We start from the raw sequence: 17,504 nt of genomic DNA on the forward strand, positions 1-17,504 counted from the left end.
GTGTGTGTGTGTGTGTGTGTGTGTGTGTGTGTGTGTGTGTGTGTGTGTGTGTGTGTGTGTGTGTGTGTGTGTGTGTGTGTTTATTTCTAGAAGTTTCTAGGGCATAGCTTGCTTCAATAGAAGCTAGAGTTCATATTCAACTTATGATGCCCAATCCACTGCACCCGGTTCCTGATCGAACTTGATTGTTTTCCTCCTTCCGGCCTATTCAAAACATGAGAAAGCTAACCATTAACTAGTGTCGCCTTCAGAGTACTTTTACTAAGGGAAAACAAACGTTTACATTTTTTCAATAATTATTCTTAACATAGAACTAACATATCTTTCAAGTTATGTGCACATTATTTAATACTTTTCACAAGCGTAATTCATATTAACCAATGTTTTGCTTACATGTGAATAGGCCGAAAGCAGGAAGAGAATCGCAACAAATTGGATGCCGCCTTGTTGCCAGGCATCAAGGTGAATATGCACAATATAGGCTATATCTTATGTCAATAAAAAAAATACATATTCTGGTGCTCCTAAATGTTTTGTTGTGCTCCTAACATTTAGTTGGGAGCACAAGTGCTACCAATTAGATGTTTTTTAAGCCCTTATACTGGGTAAGCTATATTATTACTACTACAAGATGCCATTGCCTGCCATTGTACCCTTGAGCAAGACACTTAACCCCCCACAACAACAGCTCACCCGCAACTCTCCAAGAGCTGTATATGTCTGTATGTGTGTCTTTCAGAAGGGCTGCGTTAAAAGCAGAAGTCAAAATTCGGTTGGACCTGCAATTGACCAATAAAGTTCTTAATCTTATTACTGTTTGTGTGTGTGTGTGTGTGTGTGTGTGTGTGTGTGTGTGTGTGTGTGTGTGTGTGTGTGTGTTTGTGTATTTGCGTATTTGCATGTGTGCAGTCCCGGTCAGTAAGCCATATATTCTTCTGAGTGATGCATCCCCTGCGGAGGGATCTTCAGTGTGGCTGCGCTGCGGCCTGGAGAATGGTACTGGGCCACTTTACTTCCTGTGGGAGCATGAGACATACAGTGGATTGGTCAGCACCGTCTCCCAGGGCAACAGCAGCGTGTTCAACATGACAGAAGTCAACCGTAACCACACAGGCTGGTATCGTTGTGTGGCCCGGAACCAGGTCAACCAGGAACGGTCCGACCGCATCTGGCTGGACATCATCTGTTAGTATACACACTACACACTGAACACTACACCCTAAACCCTACACACTACCTCTAATGATGAACCCTAACTTCTAACCCATCTGGCTGGACATCATCTGTTAGTATACACACTACACACTGAACACTACACCCTAAACCCTACACACTACCTCTAATGATGAACCCTAACTTCTAACCCATCTGGCTGGACATCATCTGTTAGTATATACACTACACCCTAAACCCTACACACTACCTCTAATGATGAACCCTAACTTCTAACCCATCTGGAGGGACATCATATGTTAGTATACACACTACACACTGAACACTACACCCTAAACCCTACACACTACCTCTAATGATGAACCCTAACTTCTAACCCATCTGGCTGGACATCATCTGTTAGTATACACACTACAGACTGAAAACTACACCCTAAACCCTACACACTACCTCTAACGCTGAACCTTTACTTCTTACCCATCTGGCTGAACATAATTTGTTAGTATACACACTGAACACTACACCCTAACTCTACACCAGTGGAGGCTGCTGAGGGGAGTATGGCTCATAATTATGGCTGGAACGAAGTAAATGGAATGGCCAACCTATTGAAACCATGCGTTTGATGTATATCAAATCAAATTAAATTTGTCACATGCACCGAATACAGCAGGTGTAGACCTTAAAGTGAAATGCTTACTTACAAGCCCTTAACCAACAATGCAGTTCTAAGAAAAAATAAGTGTGATTTAAAAAATAAAAGTAATTAAACAGCATCAGTAAAATAACAATAGTGAGGCTATATACAGGGGGTACCGGTACAGAGTCAATGCGCGGGGGCACCGGTTAGTCGAGGTAATAAACTCAGCAAAAAAATAAACGCCCTCTCACTGTCAACTGCGTTTGTTTTCAGCAAACTTAACTTGTGTAAAAATTGTATGAACATAACAAGATTCAACAACTGAGACATAAACTGAACAAGTTCCACAGACATGTGACTAACAAAAATGGAATAATGTGTCCTTGAACAAAGGGGGGGTCAAATCAAAAGTAACAGTCAGTATCTGGTGTGGCCACCAGCTGCATTAACTACTGCAGTGCATCTCCTCCTCATGGACTGCACCAGATTTGCCAGTTCTTGCTGTGAGATTTTACCCCACTCTTCCACCAAGGCACCTGCAAGTTCCCAAACATTTCTGTGAGGAATGGCCCTAGCCCTCACCCTCTGATCCAACAGGTCCCAGACGTGCTCAATGGGATTGAGATCCGGGCTTTTCCCTGACCATGGCAGAACACTGACATTCCTGTCTTGCAGGAAATCACGCACAGAACGAGCAGTATGGCTGGTGGCATTGTCATGATGGAGGGTCATGTCAGGATGAGCCTGCAGGAAGGGTACCACATGAGGGAGGAGGATGTCTTCCCTGTAACACACAGCGTTGAGATTACCTGCAATAATAACAAGCTCAGTCCGATGATGCTGTGACACACCGCCCCAGACCATGACTGACCCTCCACCTCCAAATCGATCCCGCTCCAGAGTACAGGCCTCAGGATAATGCTCATTCCTTCGACGATAAACGCGAATTTGACCATCACCCCTGATGAGACAAAACTTTGACTCATCAGTGAAGATAACTTTTTGTCAGTCCTGTCTGGTCCAGAGACGGTGGGTTTGTGCCCATATGTGCCGGTGATGTCTGGTGAGGACCTGCCTTACAACAGGCCTACAAGCCCTCACTCCAGCCTCTCTCAGCCTATTGCGGACAGTCTGAGCACTGATGGAGGGATTGTGCGTTCCTGGTGTAACTCGGGCAGTTGTTGTTTCTGTCCTGTTCCTGTCCCACAGGTGTGATGTTCGGATGTACCGATCCTGTGCAGGTGTTGTTACACGTGGCCTGCCACTGCGAGGACGATCAGCTGTCCGTCCTGTCTCCCTGTAGGGCTGTCTTAGGCGTCTCACAGTACGGACATTGCAATTTATTGCCCTGGCCACATCTGCAGTCCTCATGCCTCCTTGCAGCATGCCTAAGGCACGTTCACGCAGATGAGCAGGGACCCAGGGCATCTTTCTTTTGTTGTTTTTCAGAGTTAGTAGAAAGGCCTCTTTAGTGTCCTAAGTTTTCATAACTGTGACCTTAATTGCCTACCGTCTGTAAGCTGTTAGTGTCTTAAGGTCAGTCAATACAGAACATTTCAAGAACTTTGAAAGTTTCTTCAAGTGCAGTCGCAAAAACCATCAAGTGCTATGATGAAACTCTCATGAGTTGTCAGTGCAATAGCTGGTCTGGAGTTCATCTGAAATGTACATAGATAAATGAGACGATTACCTTCAAGTAGATCATTTTTTCTTTTCATTTACCTCATCCACTCTTGCTCATGTGGGTAGCTACTTCCTGAGATTTGATTGACGGAACAATCCAGCCAATGGTTAGGCGGCTGAGGCTTAGTCAGAAGTAAACTGTCCTGTGCCCTTAGCTGTTCAAATATTTTTTTTTACTTGCAAATCTCTTTCTACAAACTCACAAAACTTTAGACAAGTTTACGAATCTCTTGGTAAAGTGACAACAGTGACAGAGCTCTGTACGCCCACAGATTCAAAATCTGCAAGTGTTTTTTGATTCACTGCAGAATAGTCATACTCATGAATTGACTTGTAATAATTCACAACATACAATATACTTGCAGTGAAGCCGCTCAATAACTACATCATACCAGTCATCCAACAGATTCCCATTCAGAGCAACACACAGAAGCATACAGGGTCAATTCCCTGCTCAAGGGCATGTTGACCGATCTACCACCAGGACAAAAAACGTGAACCCGAACCCTCCAAGACCCCCCCCCCCACAGTTCCCCAATAGCTGTCCCTCAACCATTCGAGACCCCTCCCACATTCCTCCTAGGAAGAAAAATCAAATAAAAAATAAATTCCATTCCTCCACGAACCCCCCAACGCACCAACAACCAAGAGAATGAACTAAAGAGAAAAAAGGAAAAGACAGAAGAAAACAGCAAACAACAACACATAAAAATAAAACAAAATAATAATACATTTAAAACAACTAAAATCATAACAGCAATGCCAACTGTATATGTTTGTGTGCATGTCTGGCACTATTACAAGTTCCATGTATGTGTGTGTTCTTGTATGTGTTTATTTGAATGAGAGTGTGTATATATGCATGTGTACAAACACCTGCACGGCAATAGCCTCAGGCAAACCGCCATTAGTTGTAAAAACACTGTCACTTAGTGTCATTCAAATGTACTTTTTATTATGATTTATTTTGACTTAAAAAATAAAAAGTTTTACTTTTATATTTGACCATCATTCTATCTCTCACACAGCAACTCCACTCCCACTTGTCTCCAATTCCACATACCAACCCTCAGCTTCCATCAGCCCATCCCATCTATCTCTGCTGGCCACCCACTTCCTGTTTCAACCCATCCCAACCCTCAGCTTCCCTCCATCCCATCTATCTCTGCTGGCCACCCACTTCCTGTTTCAACCCATCCCAACCCTCAGCTTCCCTCAGCCCATCCCATCTAACTCTGCTGGCCACCCCTTCGTGTTTCTACGGAACACATATCTTTCAACTATGCTGTGATGTTTAATGTACAATTTCAATCTATCTAATCGAATAGAATCCACAGATTGCGTGTTGAAGATAAATACTTTTACTACGAGTATAAGTATATTAGTAATTGACTGACCCGGTGTCTCCAGATCTCCTAACAGTACTATTTCTAGGGTCAATTTTAGATCAATGCTATGCATTTTCAGCCATTCCTGAACCTGAGACCAGAAACAGGCTACCTGAGGGCAATACCAAAATAAATGGTCTATTGATTCTGCATCCTCACAACAAAATCTGCAGAGCTTCGATGATTTTATGCCCCAAATATTCAGTTTGTTGGTGGCAAGAATTCTATATAATAATTTTAGCTGAAAGCACGAAGTCTTGAATCTTGCGTTGTTTTATATATCAACTCCTACACCCTGTACCATGGAATCGGTACATAAAAAATCTCTTCCCAACTATTTTGCAATCTGTATGGCACAGTTGTCAACATCCTGGTCCTCAAATGAAACTGGTATACTTTCCTATTTATGCTATTTTTATTCCTCTGCCAGTTTTGATCCTTTATATTGGGCAGACAGACCAGTTCCCTACCTCCTCCTGCTGCCACCCGCCTCCTCCATTTTGGGGGTAATGCTGTAATCAATTGGTTGTACTCTTGGATTGAGCAGACCTTTCCGTACAATTCTGATAAGTCCATGAAGGACATATCTCTACTATTTCAATTGACAATATAATTTAAGAACAAAATAATCAAATCAAATTTATTTTTATATAGCCCTTCGTACATCAGCTGATATCTCAAAGTGCTGTACAGAAACCCAGCCTAAAACCCCCAAACAGCAAGCAAAGCATGTGAAAGAAGCACGGTGGCTAGGAAAAACTCCCTAGAAAGGCCAAAAACCTAGGAAGAAACCTAGAGAGGAACCAGGCTATGAGGGGTGGCCAGTCCTCTTCTGGCTGTGCAGGGTGGATATTATAACAGAACATGGTCAAGATGTTAAAATGTTAAAATGTTCATAAATGACCAGCATGGTCAAATAATAATAATCATAGTAGTTGTCGAGGGTGCAACAAGCAAAATACCCTTTTCAAATATCTTTCCCATAAATACAGGTATGTTATCAACCAGCACATTTGAGTTCAGCCATAATATTTGTTCTATCTTTTCAGGGGGATTAAATTGAAATTGTAGCCATGCAATGCTTGTTTGAAAAAGAGAGATACTTTGAAAAAAGTATTATTTTCAATTAATCAAAAATGAGACATGGCAATCTGCACAAAGGCAAAACGGACATTTTTAAACAATGGATGAGCTTTTCTTAGTAATCTACTTGAACCATTTAGGGTTCAAATACAACTTTTGAATGAGTGAAGCTTTTAGAGAGAGGTTTAGTGCTTTTATATTTAATAATCTCAACCCACCCAATTCATATTCATTGTATATATAGGCACGTTTTATTTTGTCTGGTTTAGCATCCCAAATAAAGCTAAATATTTTTCGCTCATATGATTTGAAAAACGAATCATCAGGAGTAGGCAGTGCCATAAGTAAGTGAGTAAACTGAGATATGACTAAGGAGTTAATCAGGGCAATTTTTCCATAGATAGACAGGTATTTACCTCTCCATGGTTGCAGGATCTTGTCTATTGTTACAAGTTTTCTAATGAAATTCATTGTGGAGAGCTTATTTACACTTTCTTTCCCACTAAAACATATAGAACATCTTCACAACAGGTCACAAGTCCGTTACTGTGATCCACACCAATACTTTCCACGTAGAAAACATGAGAAAACACAACGCAGGGGGTCAAGTTTCATCTAGGTACCGACCCAGAATCAGATTCCGCTGATTTTGTGATATGAATACCGAGTATATCTACTTCACCATAAGCCCATTTTATAGGTTAACTGCAGGGTAATGTAATTTATTTTTTAAGGATCCAATACGTAAAATTGTACACTTATCATAATTAGGTTTTAGTCCAGAGAGTCCAGAAAAGTTATCTAGATCTTTAATGAGACATTGCAGGGATCTAGCTTGCAGACCTAATATAAAACTTGAGTCATCGGCATACATGGACACCTTTGTTTTTCAGCCTTGGATTTCTAATCCTCTAATGTTGTTATTGGATCTGATTTTAATAGCTCACATTTTGATGGCCATAACGAATAGATATGGTGACAGCGAACACCCTTGTTTAACTCCTCTTAACAATTCAAATCTCTGACAAGTAGCCGCTATTTACTATTTTACACCTGGGGTTGCTATCCATTATTTTTACCCATTTTATTAGAGAATTACCAAAATTGAAAAAATCCAGGCATTTATAAATAAAATCCAGGCTTACTTTATCAAATGCCTTTTCAAACTCCGCTATAAATACCATTCCTGACTTCTTATATGTTTCATGATGTTCTATTATTTCTAGTAGTTGTCGTATATTATCTCCAATGTATCGTCCATGTAAAAAACCTGTCTGATCAGGATGAACAGTACCTGGTAAAACCCTTTTAATTCTGAGTGCTATGCATTTTGCTAGTATTTTTGCATCACAACATTGAAGTGTAAGGGGCCTCCAGTTTTTTAGATAGACTGGGTCTTTATATTTGCCATCTGGGTCTTGTTTTAATAATAGAGAAATCAGACCTTCCTGCTGAGTACCTGACAGTCTACCATTTCTATCGGAGTAGTTAAAACAATCTAACAATGGAGTTTATAGTATATCAAAAATACTTGATATACCTCTACCGGTATGCCATCAAGCCCTGGGGTTTTTCCAGACTGAAAGGATTTCATAGCCTCAAAAAGTTCTTCCTCTGTAATTTGGCCTTCGCGCTGATCTTTCTGTACATTTGTTAATTTTTATTTTTTTGTATTATTTGGAAAGAATTCCTTACCATAATCTTCATTCAGTGGGAGAGGATGAGACGGAAACGAGAACATCTGCCTAAAATAATTAGCTTCTTCTTTTAAAATATCATCCGGAGAATCATAGATGACTCCGTCTTCAAATCAAATCAAATCAAATCAAATTTATTTATATAGCCCTTCGTACATCAGCTGATATCTCAAAGTGCTGTACAGAAACCCAGCCTAAAACCCCAAACAGCAAGCAATGCATGTGAAAGAAGCACGGTGGCTAGGAAAAACTCCCTAGGAAAAACTCCCTAGAAAGGGCAAAAACCTAGGAAGAAACCTAGAGAGGAACCAGGCTATGAGGGGTGGCCAGTCCTCTTCTGGCTGTGCAGGGTATATATCATAACAGAACATGGTCAAGATGTTAAAATGTTCATAAATGACCAGCATGGTCAAATAATAATAATCATAGTAGTTGTCGAGGGTGCAACAAGCACGTCCGGTGAACAGGTCAGGGTTCCATAGCCGCAGGCAGAACAGCTGAAACTGGAGCAGCAGCACGGCCAGGTGGACTGGGGACAGCAAGGAGTCATCATACCAGGTAGTCCTGAGGCATGGTCCTAGGGCTCAGGTCCTCCGAGAGAAAGACAGAAAGAGAGAAAGAGAGAATTAGAGAGAGCATATTTAAATTCACACAGGACACCGGATAAGACAAGAGAAATACTCCAGATGTAACAGACTGACCCTAGCCCCCAACACATAAACTACTGCAGCATAAATACTGGAGGCTGAGACAGGAGGGATCAGAAGACACTGTGGCCCCATCCGATGATACCCCGGACAGGGCCAAACAGGCAGGATATAACCCCACCCACTTTGCCAAAGCACAGCCCCCACACCACTAGAGGGATGTCTCCAACCACCAACTTACCGTCCTAAGACAAGGCCGAGTATAGCCCACAACGATCTCCGCCATGGCACAACCCAAGGGGGGGGGCGCCAACCCAGACAGGAAGACCACGTCAGTGACTCAACCCACTATAGTGACGCACCCCTCCCATGGACGGCATGGAAGAACACCAGTAAGCCAGTGACTCAGCCCCTGTAAAAGGGTTAGAGGCAGAGTATCCCAGTGGAAAGAGGGGAACCGGCAAGGCAGAGACAGCAAGGGCGGTTCGTTGTTCCAGCCTTTCCGTTCACCTTCACACTCCTGGGCCAGACTATACTTAATCATAGGACCTACTGAAGAGATAAGTCTTCAGTAAAGACTTAAAGGTTGAGACTGAGTCTGCGTCTCTCACATTGGTAGGCAGACCATTCCATAAAAATGGAGCTCTATAGGAGAAAGCCCTACCTCCAGCGGTTTGCTTAGAAATTCTAGTTACAATTAGGAGGCCTGCGTCTTGTGACCGTAGCGTACGTGTAGGTATGTACGGCAGGACAAAATCGGAAAGATAGGTAGGAGGCTAGCACTGGAGTAATATGATCAAATTTTTGGGTTCTAGTCAGGATTCTAGCAGCCGTATTTAGCACTAACTGAAGTTTGTTTAGTGCTTTATCCGGGTAGCCGGAAAGTAGAGCATTGCAGTAGTCCAGCCTAGAAGTAACAAAAGCATGGATACATTTTTCTGCGTCATTTTTGGACAGAAAGTTTCTGATTTTTGCAATGTTACGTAGATGGAAAAAAGCTGTCCTTGAAACAGTCTTGATATGTTCTTAACCTCTATGGGACCGGCGGGACGAATTCGTCCCACCTACGTAACAGCCACTGCCAGCCTGTGGCGCGATTTTCAAAACCTTAAAAATCCTATTACTTCAATTTCTCAAACATATGACTATTTTACAGCCATTTAAAGATAAGACTCTCGTTAATCTAACCACACTGTCCGATTTCAAAAAGGCTTTACAACGAAAGCAAAACATTAGATTATGTCAGCAGAGTACCAAGCCAGAAATAATCAGACACCCATTTTTCAAGCCAGCATATAATGTCACCAAAACCCAGAAGACAGCTAAATGCAGCACTCACCTTTGATGATCTTCATCAGATGACAACCCTAGGACATTATGTTATACAATACATGCATGTTTTGTTCAATCAAGTTCATATTTATATCAAAAACCAGCTTTTTACATTAGCATGTGACGTTCAGAACTAGCATACCCCCCGCAAACTTCCGGGGAATTTGCTAACATTTTACTAAATTACTCACGATAAACGTTCACAAAAAGCATAACAATTATTTTAAGAATTATAGATACAGACCTCCTCTATGCACTCGATATGTCCGATTTTAAAATAGCTTTTTGGTGAAAGCACATTTTGCAATATTCTAAGTACATAGCCCAGGCATCACGGGCTCGCTATTTAGACACCCAGCAAGTTTAGCACTCACCATAATCATATTTACTATTATAAAAATTTCATTACCTTTTGTTGTCTTCGTCAGAATACACACCCAGGACAGCTACTTCAATAACAAATGTTGGTTTGGTCCAAAATAATCCATCGTTATATCCGAATAGCGGCGTTTTGTTCGTGCGTTCCAGACACTATCCGAAATAGTAAAGAAGTGTCGCGCTTGGCGCAATTCCTGACAATAAAATTCAAAGTATTCCATTACCGTACGTCGAAGCATGTCAACCGCTGTTTAAAATCAATTTTTACGTCATTTTTCTCGTAGAAAAGCGATAATATTCCGACAGGGAATCTCCTTTTCGGCAAACAGAGGAAAAAATCCCAAAGGCGGGGGCGGTCGGGGTCACGCACATAAGCTAGTGTCTCTTGATGGGCCACTTGAGAAAGGCGATAATGTGTTTCAGCCTGGGGCTGGAATGACGACATTCTGTTTTTTCCCGGGCTCTGAGAGCCTATGGAAGACGTGGGAAGTGTCACGTTAGAGCAGAGATCCTTAGTAAATGATAGAGATGGAAAACAAGTTCAAGAAATGGTCAGACAGGCCACTTCCTGTAAAGGAATCTCTCAGGTTTTGACCTGCCATTTGAGTTCTGTTATACTCACAGACACCATTCAAACAGTTTTAGAAAATTTAGGGTGTTTTCTATCCATATGTAATAAGTATATGCATATTCTAGTTACTGAGTAGGAGTGGTAACCAGATTAAATCGGGTATGTTTTTTATCCAGCCGTGTCAATGCTGCCCCCTAGCCCTAACAGGTTAAAAAGAGAGATCAGGGTCCAGAGTAACACCAAGGTCCTTCACAGTTTTATTTGAGACGACTGTACAACCATCCAGATTAATTGTCAGATTCAACAGAATATCTCTTTGTTTCTTGGGACCTAGAACAAGCATCTCTGTTTTGTCCGAGTTTAAAAGTAGAAAGTTTGCAGCCATCCACTTCTTTATGTCTGAAACACAGGCTTCTAGCGAGGGCAATTTTGGGGCTTCACCATGTTTCATTGAAATGTACAGCAGTGTGTCGTCCGCATAGCAGTGAAATTAAACATTATGTTTTCGAATGACATCCCCAAGAGGTAAAATATATAGTGAAAACAATAGTGGTCCTAAAACGGAACCTTGAGGAACACCGAAATTTACAATTGATTTGTCAGAGGACAAACCATTCACAGAGACAAACTGATATCTTTCCGACAGATAAGATCTAAACCAGGCCAGAACTTGTCCATGTAGACCAATTTGGGTTTCCAATTTCTCCAAAAGAATGTGGTGATCGATGGTATCAAAAGCGGCACTAAGATCTAGGAGCACGAGGACAGATGCAGAGCCTCGGTCTGACGTCATTAAAAGGTAATTTACCACATTCACAAGTGCAGTCTCAGTGCTATGATGGGGTCTAAAACCAGACTGAAGCGTTTCGTATACATTGTTTGTCTTCAGGAAGGCAGTGAGTTGCTGTGCAACAGCTGTTTCAAAAATTTTTGAGAGGAATGTAAGATTCGATATAGGCCGATTAGTTTTTTATAATTTCTGGATCAAGATTCGGCTTTTTCAAGAGAGGCTTTATTACTGCCACTTTTAGTGAGCTTGGTACACATCCGGTGGATAGAGAGCCGTTTATTATGTTCAACATAGGAGGGCCAAGCACAGGAAGCAGCTCTTTCAGTAGTTTAGTTGGAATAGGGTCCAGTATGCAGCTTGAGGGTTTGGAGGCCATGATTATTTTCATCATTGTGTCAAGAGATATAGTCCTAAAACACTTTAGTATCTCCCTTGATCCTAGGTCCTGGCAGAGTTGTGTAGACTCAGGACAATGGAGCTTTGGAGGAATACCCAGATTTAAAGAGGAGTCTGTAATTTGCTTTCTAATGATCATGATCTTTTCCTCAAAGAAGTTCATAAATGTATTACTGCTGAAGTGAAAGCCATCCTCCATTTGCGAAGGCTGCTTTTTAGTTAGATTTGCGACAGTATCAAAAATAAATTTCGGATTGTTCTTATTTTCCTCAATTAAGTTGGAAAAATAGGATGATCGAGCAGCAGTGAGGGCTCTTCGATACTGCACGGTACTGTCTTTCCAAGCTAGTCGGAAGACTTCCAGTTTGGTGTGGCGCCATTTCCGTTCCAATTTTCTGGAAGCTTGCTTCAGAGCTCGTGTATTTTCTGTATACCAGGGAGCTAGTTTCTTATGACAGATGTTTTTAGTTTTTAGGGGTGCAACTGCATCTAGGGTATTGCGCAAGGTTAAATTGAGTTCCTCGGTTAGGTGGTTAACTGATTTTTGTCCTCTGACGTCCTTGGGTAGGCAGAGGGAGTCTGGAAGGGCATCAAGGAATCTCTGGGTTGTCTGAGAATTTATAGCACGCCTTTTAATGCTCCTTGGTTGGGGTCTGAGCAGATTATTTGTTGCGATTGCAAACGTAATAAAATGGTGGTCCGATAGTCCAGGATTATGAGGAAAAACATCAAGATCCACAACATTTATTCCACGGGACAAAACTAGGTCCAGAGTATGACTGTGGCAGTGAGTAGGTCCGGAGACATGTTGGACAAAACCCACTGAGTAACGAGTTTCTGCAAATTATTTTTGTTAGCGTTCCTGTTGTCACGACTTCCGCTGGAGTCGGTCCCGCTCCTTGTTCGAGCGGCGTTCGGCGGTCGACGTCACCGCCCTTCTAGCCATCACCGATCCACTTTTAATTTTCCATTTGTTTTGTCTTTGTTTTCTACACATCTGGTTTCAATTCCATCATTACATGTTCATTATTTAACCCTCTGGTTTCCCCCATGTTTGTGTGCATGTTTGTTTTATTGTGAAGGCTGTATCTGACGGCTGGTATATTGTTACCGGGTTTTGTGATTATGCCTGTTTATTTCGTGGTACCGATATTTTTCCCGCACCATAGTATTGTGTGTATACTGGTGTTATCTTGTATTAAATACCTTGTCCACGCATCTCAGCTCTCCTGCGCCTGACTCCTTTCACCAGTTACCCACAGCCTTGACATCTGTATTGGAGATTCAGGAAGAATTTTTTGTATTTTTCTCCATATTCCATCCAGTTTGCTTTATTTTTGTAATAGATTACATTAGATGGTTCTAGAATAAGTTCCTCAAGTTTTTTTTGTTTCTCCTCTAACTTATTTTGTATCGCTGTAGTATCGTTTTTTATTGCCGTCTACCTGTACTATTAGTTCATGGATTTCCCTTGTTAGTCTTGTCTCTTTAGCCAGAAACTTCTTTTTTATTATTGATTAATATTGAATTGAATGAACCCTGAAGGTACATTTAAAGGTATCCCAAACAATAAGGGGATTTGCTGAACCTATATTATACTGGAAAAATTCAGTTATAAATTATTTTGTCTTAGTTAAAAATAAGTTGTCTTCCAGTAAACTTTGATTAAATTTCCAATATCCCCGTCCATGTGGAAAATCTATAAGTGTTATGTGAATGCCAATTAGATGATGATCCGATCGCATTCTGTCTCCTATTAAAACTTGTTTAACCTTTGATGCAAGAGAGAAAGAGACAAGAAAGTAGTCAAGACGACCAGCTTGATTAAGTCTCCTCCATGTATATCTCACTAGGTCGGGGTTTTTTAGTCTCCAAATATCCACCATTTCTAATGTGTCCATAATATTTGTGATTTCCTTAAGGGCATGGTGATGATAGTTTGTAGAGTGATTACCTTTACGGTCCATTGAGGTACTTAACACTGTGTTATAGTCTCCTACCATAATGATTAGATCATTGAAGAAGTGTGGATCATCCTGATTTGGACCATATAGATTAATGAGTCAAATCTCTTTTCGTCCACTTTCATATTCAAAAGGATCCACCTTCCTTGCGAATCATTCCTGACTATTGGCACATTCAGATCTAAATTTTTGTTAATTAATATCATCACACCCTTTGAGTTCCTTTCACCATGACAGAAAATTATTTCACTACACCATTCCCTTTTCCACGCAACTTCATCTAAGGATGTAGAGTGAGTTTCCTGTAAACAGTATGTGTTATATTCCTTTTCTTTTAGCCATGTAAAGACTGATCTTTTTTATAACCTGCTAAACCGTTACAATTATAACTGGCTATACTTATTTCACCCCTTACCATAACTAGATACTATTCTCAGTCTAAATTGACCATAACTAGATACCATTCTCAGTCTAAATTGACCATAGTTAGTGCTTGTTAAGTTACTGCCATCAGAGGTATTATGAAGGTCAAAACTAGAGCTTTCAAATGTCTGATATTTAGAATTCAAGAAATAGGTTCTAGTAATATTTGTTTTATTCCCTTGCCTGTTTGCCTGTGAGCCAATGCCACAGATGTTAGAAGATTGAGACAAGATATTATGTGTAACAAATCTGAGTAGGTTGATGTGTATGATATTGGATGTGGTATAGTGAGAGTGTGTACGATGTCTGTATAAGAGTAAGACTATAATGTGTGATGTCCAAATAAATAATAACTCTGCCAATTTGCATGGTTGAGTGTCTCTGTGTGTAACATGTAGTGCGTATAGCCTTAATATTCATAATTGTAATCTATATCGTATCACCATCGTAGTTGCATCATAATTACCTTTAACATCATTGAACAACACATCCCAGCATTTCCATAGCAATCGATGTTTCACATGATCATGAAAGAGACCTTGCATTACTCTGGAGACGGCTTCACTACAGTACAAATGTATTCCATACAATATGTTATTATTCCCCAATGCCCCTATTCTGATATCTTCCCCTTGCTTGTTGTAAACATATATAAACATGTAGACAAATACATAAAAAAGATAGACAAACAAGAAACACATTAAATTATAAAACAGTTCTCGACAATAGAGAGAGAGGGAGAGAAGAGATGAGAGAAAGAGAGAGTGAGATAAGAGAGCGAGATCAGGTGTGTATGTATTAGTCCGTATGTGTAAGGAAGCATGTAATTGAGTACGTGTATGTTCATATCCACTTCATAGTGTTCAGATATTTTTACAGTTCCCATACCTTCTTTTTTCCGTAACCTGAAGTCCCTGTAGAATTTAGTACAGCCACAGTGTTATGGAGCTGTCTCGGAATAGCTGTCCATCTATAAAGAGTTTGTCCACAATGAGAAAGGCACGCTTACCCCTCTCCCTCTGTTGCCTCTGTACAGGATACAGTCTCTTACGACGTTTGTTTATCTCCCTTGGAAATTGGTCATTGAGCCTGTATTTGGTCCCTTTAAGCTCCTTCCTCTGCTTTTGATCAGCTCCTTTTGTTGGTAGTGTTCAAATGTTGTGATGATCGGTCGGGGACCCTTGGTCTTGTCGCTCCGAGCTCCAAGTCTGTGTACACGGTGGAAAGCCACCTTGTTTAGTCTCTATAGGAAGTTTCAAGGCGGATTGCATGAATTCTCTGATCGCGCCCTCTGGATTATTGGATGCGTCCTCAGGAATCCCAGAAAAAAATGGATTTTCACGCATGCTACGACTTTGTATGTCTGGTAGTGACTCCTTCATCACCCTGGTTTCCCTGAGTAGACAACCCAAGTTGGAATCGTGGATTTTTACCTTGGCTGTGAGGTTCTTGTTTTCTCTTTGGAGCGTGAGAATTTCACTTCAAGTTCCACTTTGCGACTGTTAAATCTTTCACGCAATCATGATACAAGCTTGTCATATTAAATTACACATTTGAGAACCGTACTTGCAACCACAAATCTCAATGTACGACCACTAAATTCAAATTACAAACTTGCGTGTCATCATTATAATCCCATAGTTCTTCATCATCTGTTAGCATTCACACTACACAACGCCTCTCCCCTATTTGACCTAAAAAGTTTGTGTGTATGCATTAATATGTAGGCTACGTGTGCCTTTTGAAAAAAATGTATGTAGTTCTGTCCTTGAGCTGTTCTTGTCTGTTGATGTTCTGTATTATGTCATTCTGTATTATGATTCATGTTCTGTGTGGACCCCAAGAAGAGTAGCTGCTGCTTTTGCAACATCTAATGAGGATCCTAAAAAAATACCAAAATACCAAATACCTTAACAATTAGATATTTCTTCTTATTATTATTATACATTTTTTTGCCTTTATTTAGCTAGGCAAGTCAGTTATGAACAAATTCTTATTTACAATGACGGCCTACTCAATGAACAATGAACCTAACATTAACGTAGTGTGTGTGTGCAACGTAGTGTGTGTGCATAACATAGTGTGTGTGTAACATGTAGTGTGTGCATAATGTGTTTGTGTATAAAGTAGTGCTTGTGTTACATATTGTGTTTCTATGTAACATAGTGTGTGTGTAATGTTGTGTGTTTGTGTGTTTAACATAGTGTGTGTGTGTCCTCTCCCCAGTCGGTCCTGATATTCCCCAGATCGACGTGACTCCCTACAGTGTAACAGACAGAGGATACTCTGCTCAGGAGAGACAGACGGTCTCTCTGCTCTGCCAGGCCCAGTCCAACCCTCCCAGTCAATATGTCTGGTTCTACAACAACAGGTATGCCTTAACATATACACACACACACACACACACACACACACACACACACACACACACACACACACACTCACTCATCCTTAATCATTATATTTTATAATTATTTGTTTGTTTTGTTTTCAAAATGCACGTTTCACTTGCACATTTTTGGCTAGAGTCAATTCAGTTCCACCACAATAGCCGCCACCTGATGTCAGAGATGTCACTGCACTGGAGCATCAGCGTTTTACAGTGAGGTTCAAAAGTATTTGGACAGTGACACACTTTTTGTTGTTTTGTATTTCAAATGTTACAACAACTATGCGGTTAAAGTGCAGCTTTAACTGTCAGCTTTAATAATGTATTTTCATGCCAATAGTTTGAACTGTTTATAATCCCCCACCTTTTTAGGGGACCAAAAGTATTTGGACAAAATCACTTATATTTGTTTATTTGTATTTTATTTAACCTTTATTTAACCAGGAAAAGCCCATTGAGACCCGGAGTCTCTTTTTCAAGGGAGACCTGGCCCAGAAGGCAGCAACAATCAATACATTACAGAATTAAAACATACAACAATACAATACAACAACATGATCCAGCATAAAACAAGCATTCAACATTTTAAATTAATTCACTGGCACTAATATATCTAGATTGTAGACTATTCCATGCCTCTGGTGCAGAAGACGAGAAGGCAGTCTTGCCTAATACTGTAAATGTCCTGGGGACTTTAAGTACAGTTGAAGTCGGAAGTTTACATACACCTTAGCCAAATACATTTAAACTCAGTTTTTCACAATTCCTGACATTTAATCCTAGTAAAAATTCCCTGTTTTAGGTAAGTTAGGATCACCACTTCATTTAAAAAATTTGAAATGTCATAATAATAGTAGAGAGAATGATTTATTTCAGCTTTTATTTCTTTCATCACATTCCCAGTGGGTCAGAAGTTTACATACACTCAATTAGTATTTGGTAGCATAGCC

At 40.5% G+C, this 17,504-nt stretch overlaps 1 protein-coding gene across 1 annotated transcript in view; it reads left to right on the forward strand.

Moving 5' to 3' along the window:
• LOC106591959 (V-set and immunoglobulin domain-containing protein 10-like 2) overlaps positions 1-17,226 on the forward strand; it is a 36,802-nt gene extending 19,576 nt beyond the window's left edge. Inside the window, exons 8-10 of the mRNA XM_045688925.1 lie at positions 910-1,185; positions 16,392-16,536; positions 17,202-17,226. Coding sequence (XP_045544881.1) covers positions 910-1,185; positions 16,392-16,536; positions 17,202-17,226 — 446 coding nt within the window. The remainder of the gene's footprint in view (positions 1-909; positions 1,186-16,391; positions 16,537-17,201) is intronic.
• Positions 17,227-17,504: the final 278 nt, after the last annotated feature.

This window comes from Salmo salar, chromosome ssa11, assembly GCF_905237065.1.
Source record: "Salmo salar chromosome ssa11, Ssal_v3.1, whole genome shotgun sequence".
Taxonomy (NCBI): Eukaryota; Metazoa; Chordata; class Actinopteri; order Salmoniformes; family Salmonidae; genus Salmo; species Salmo salar.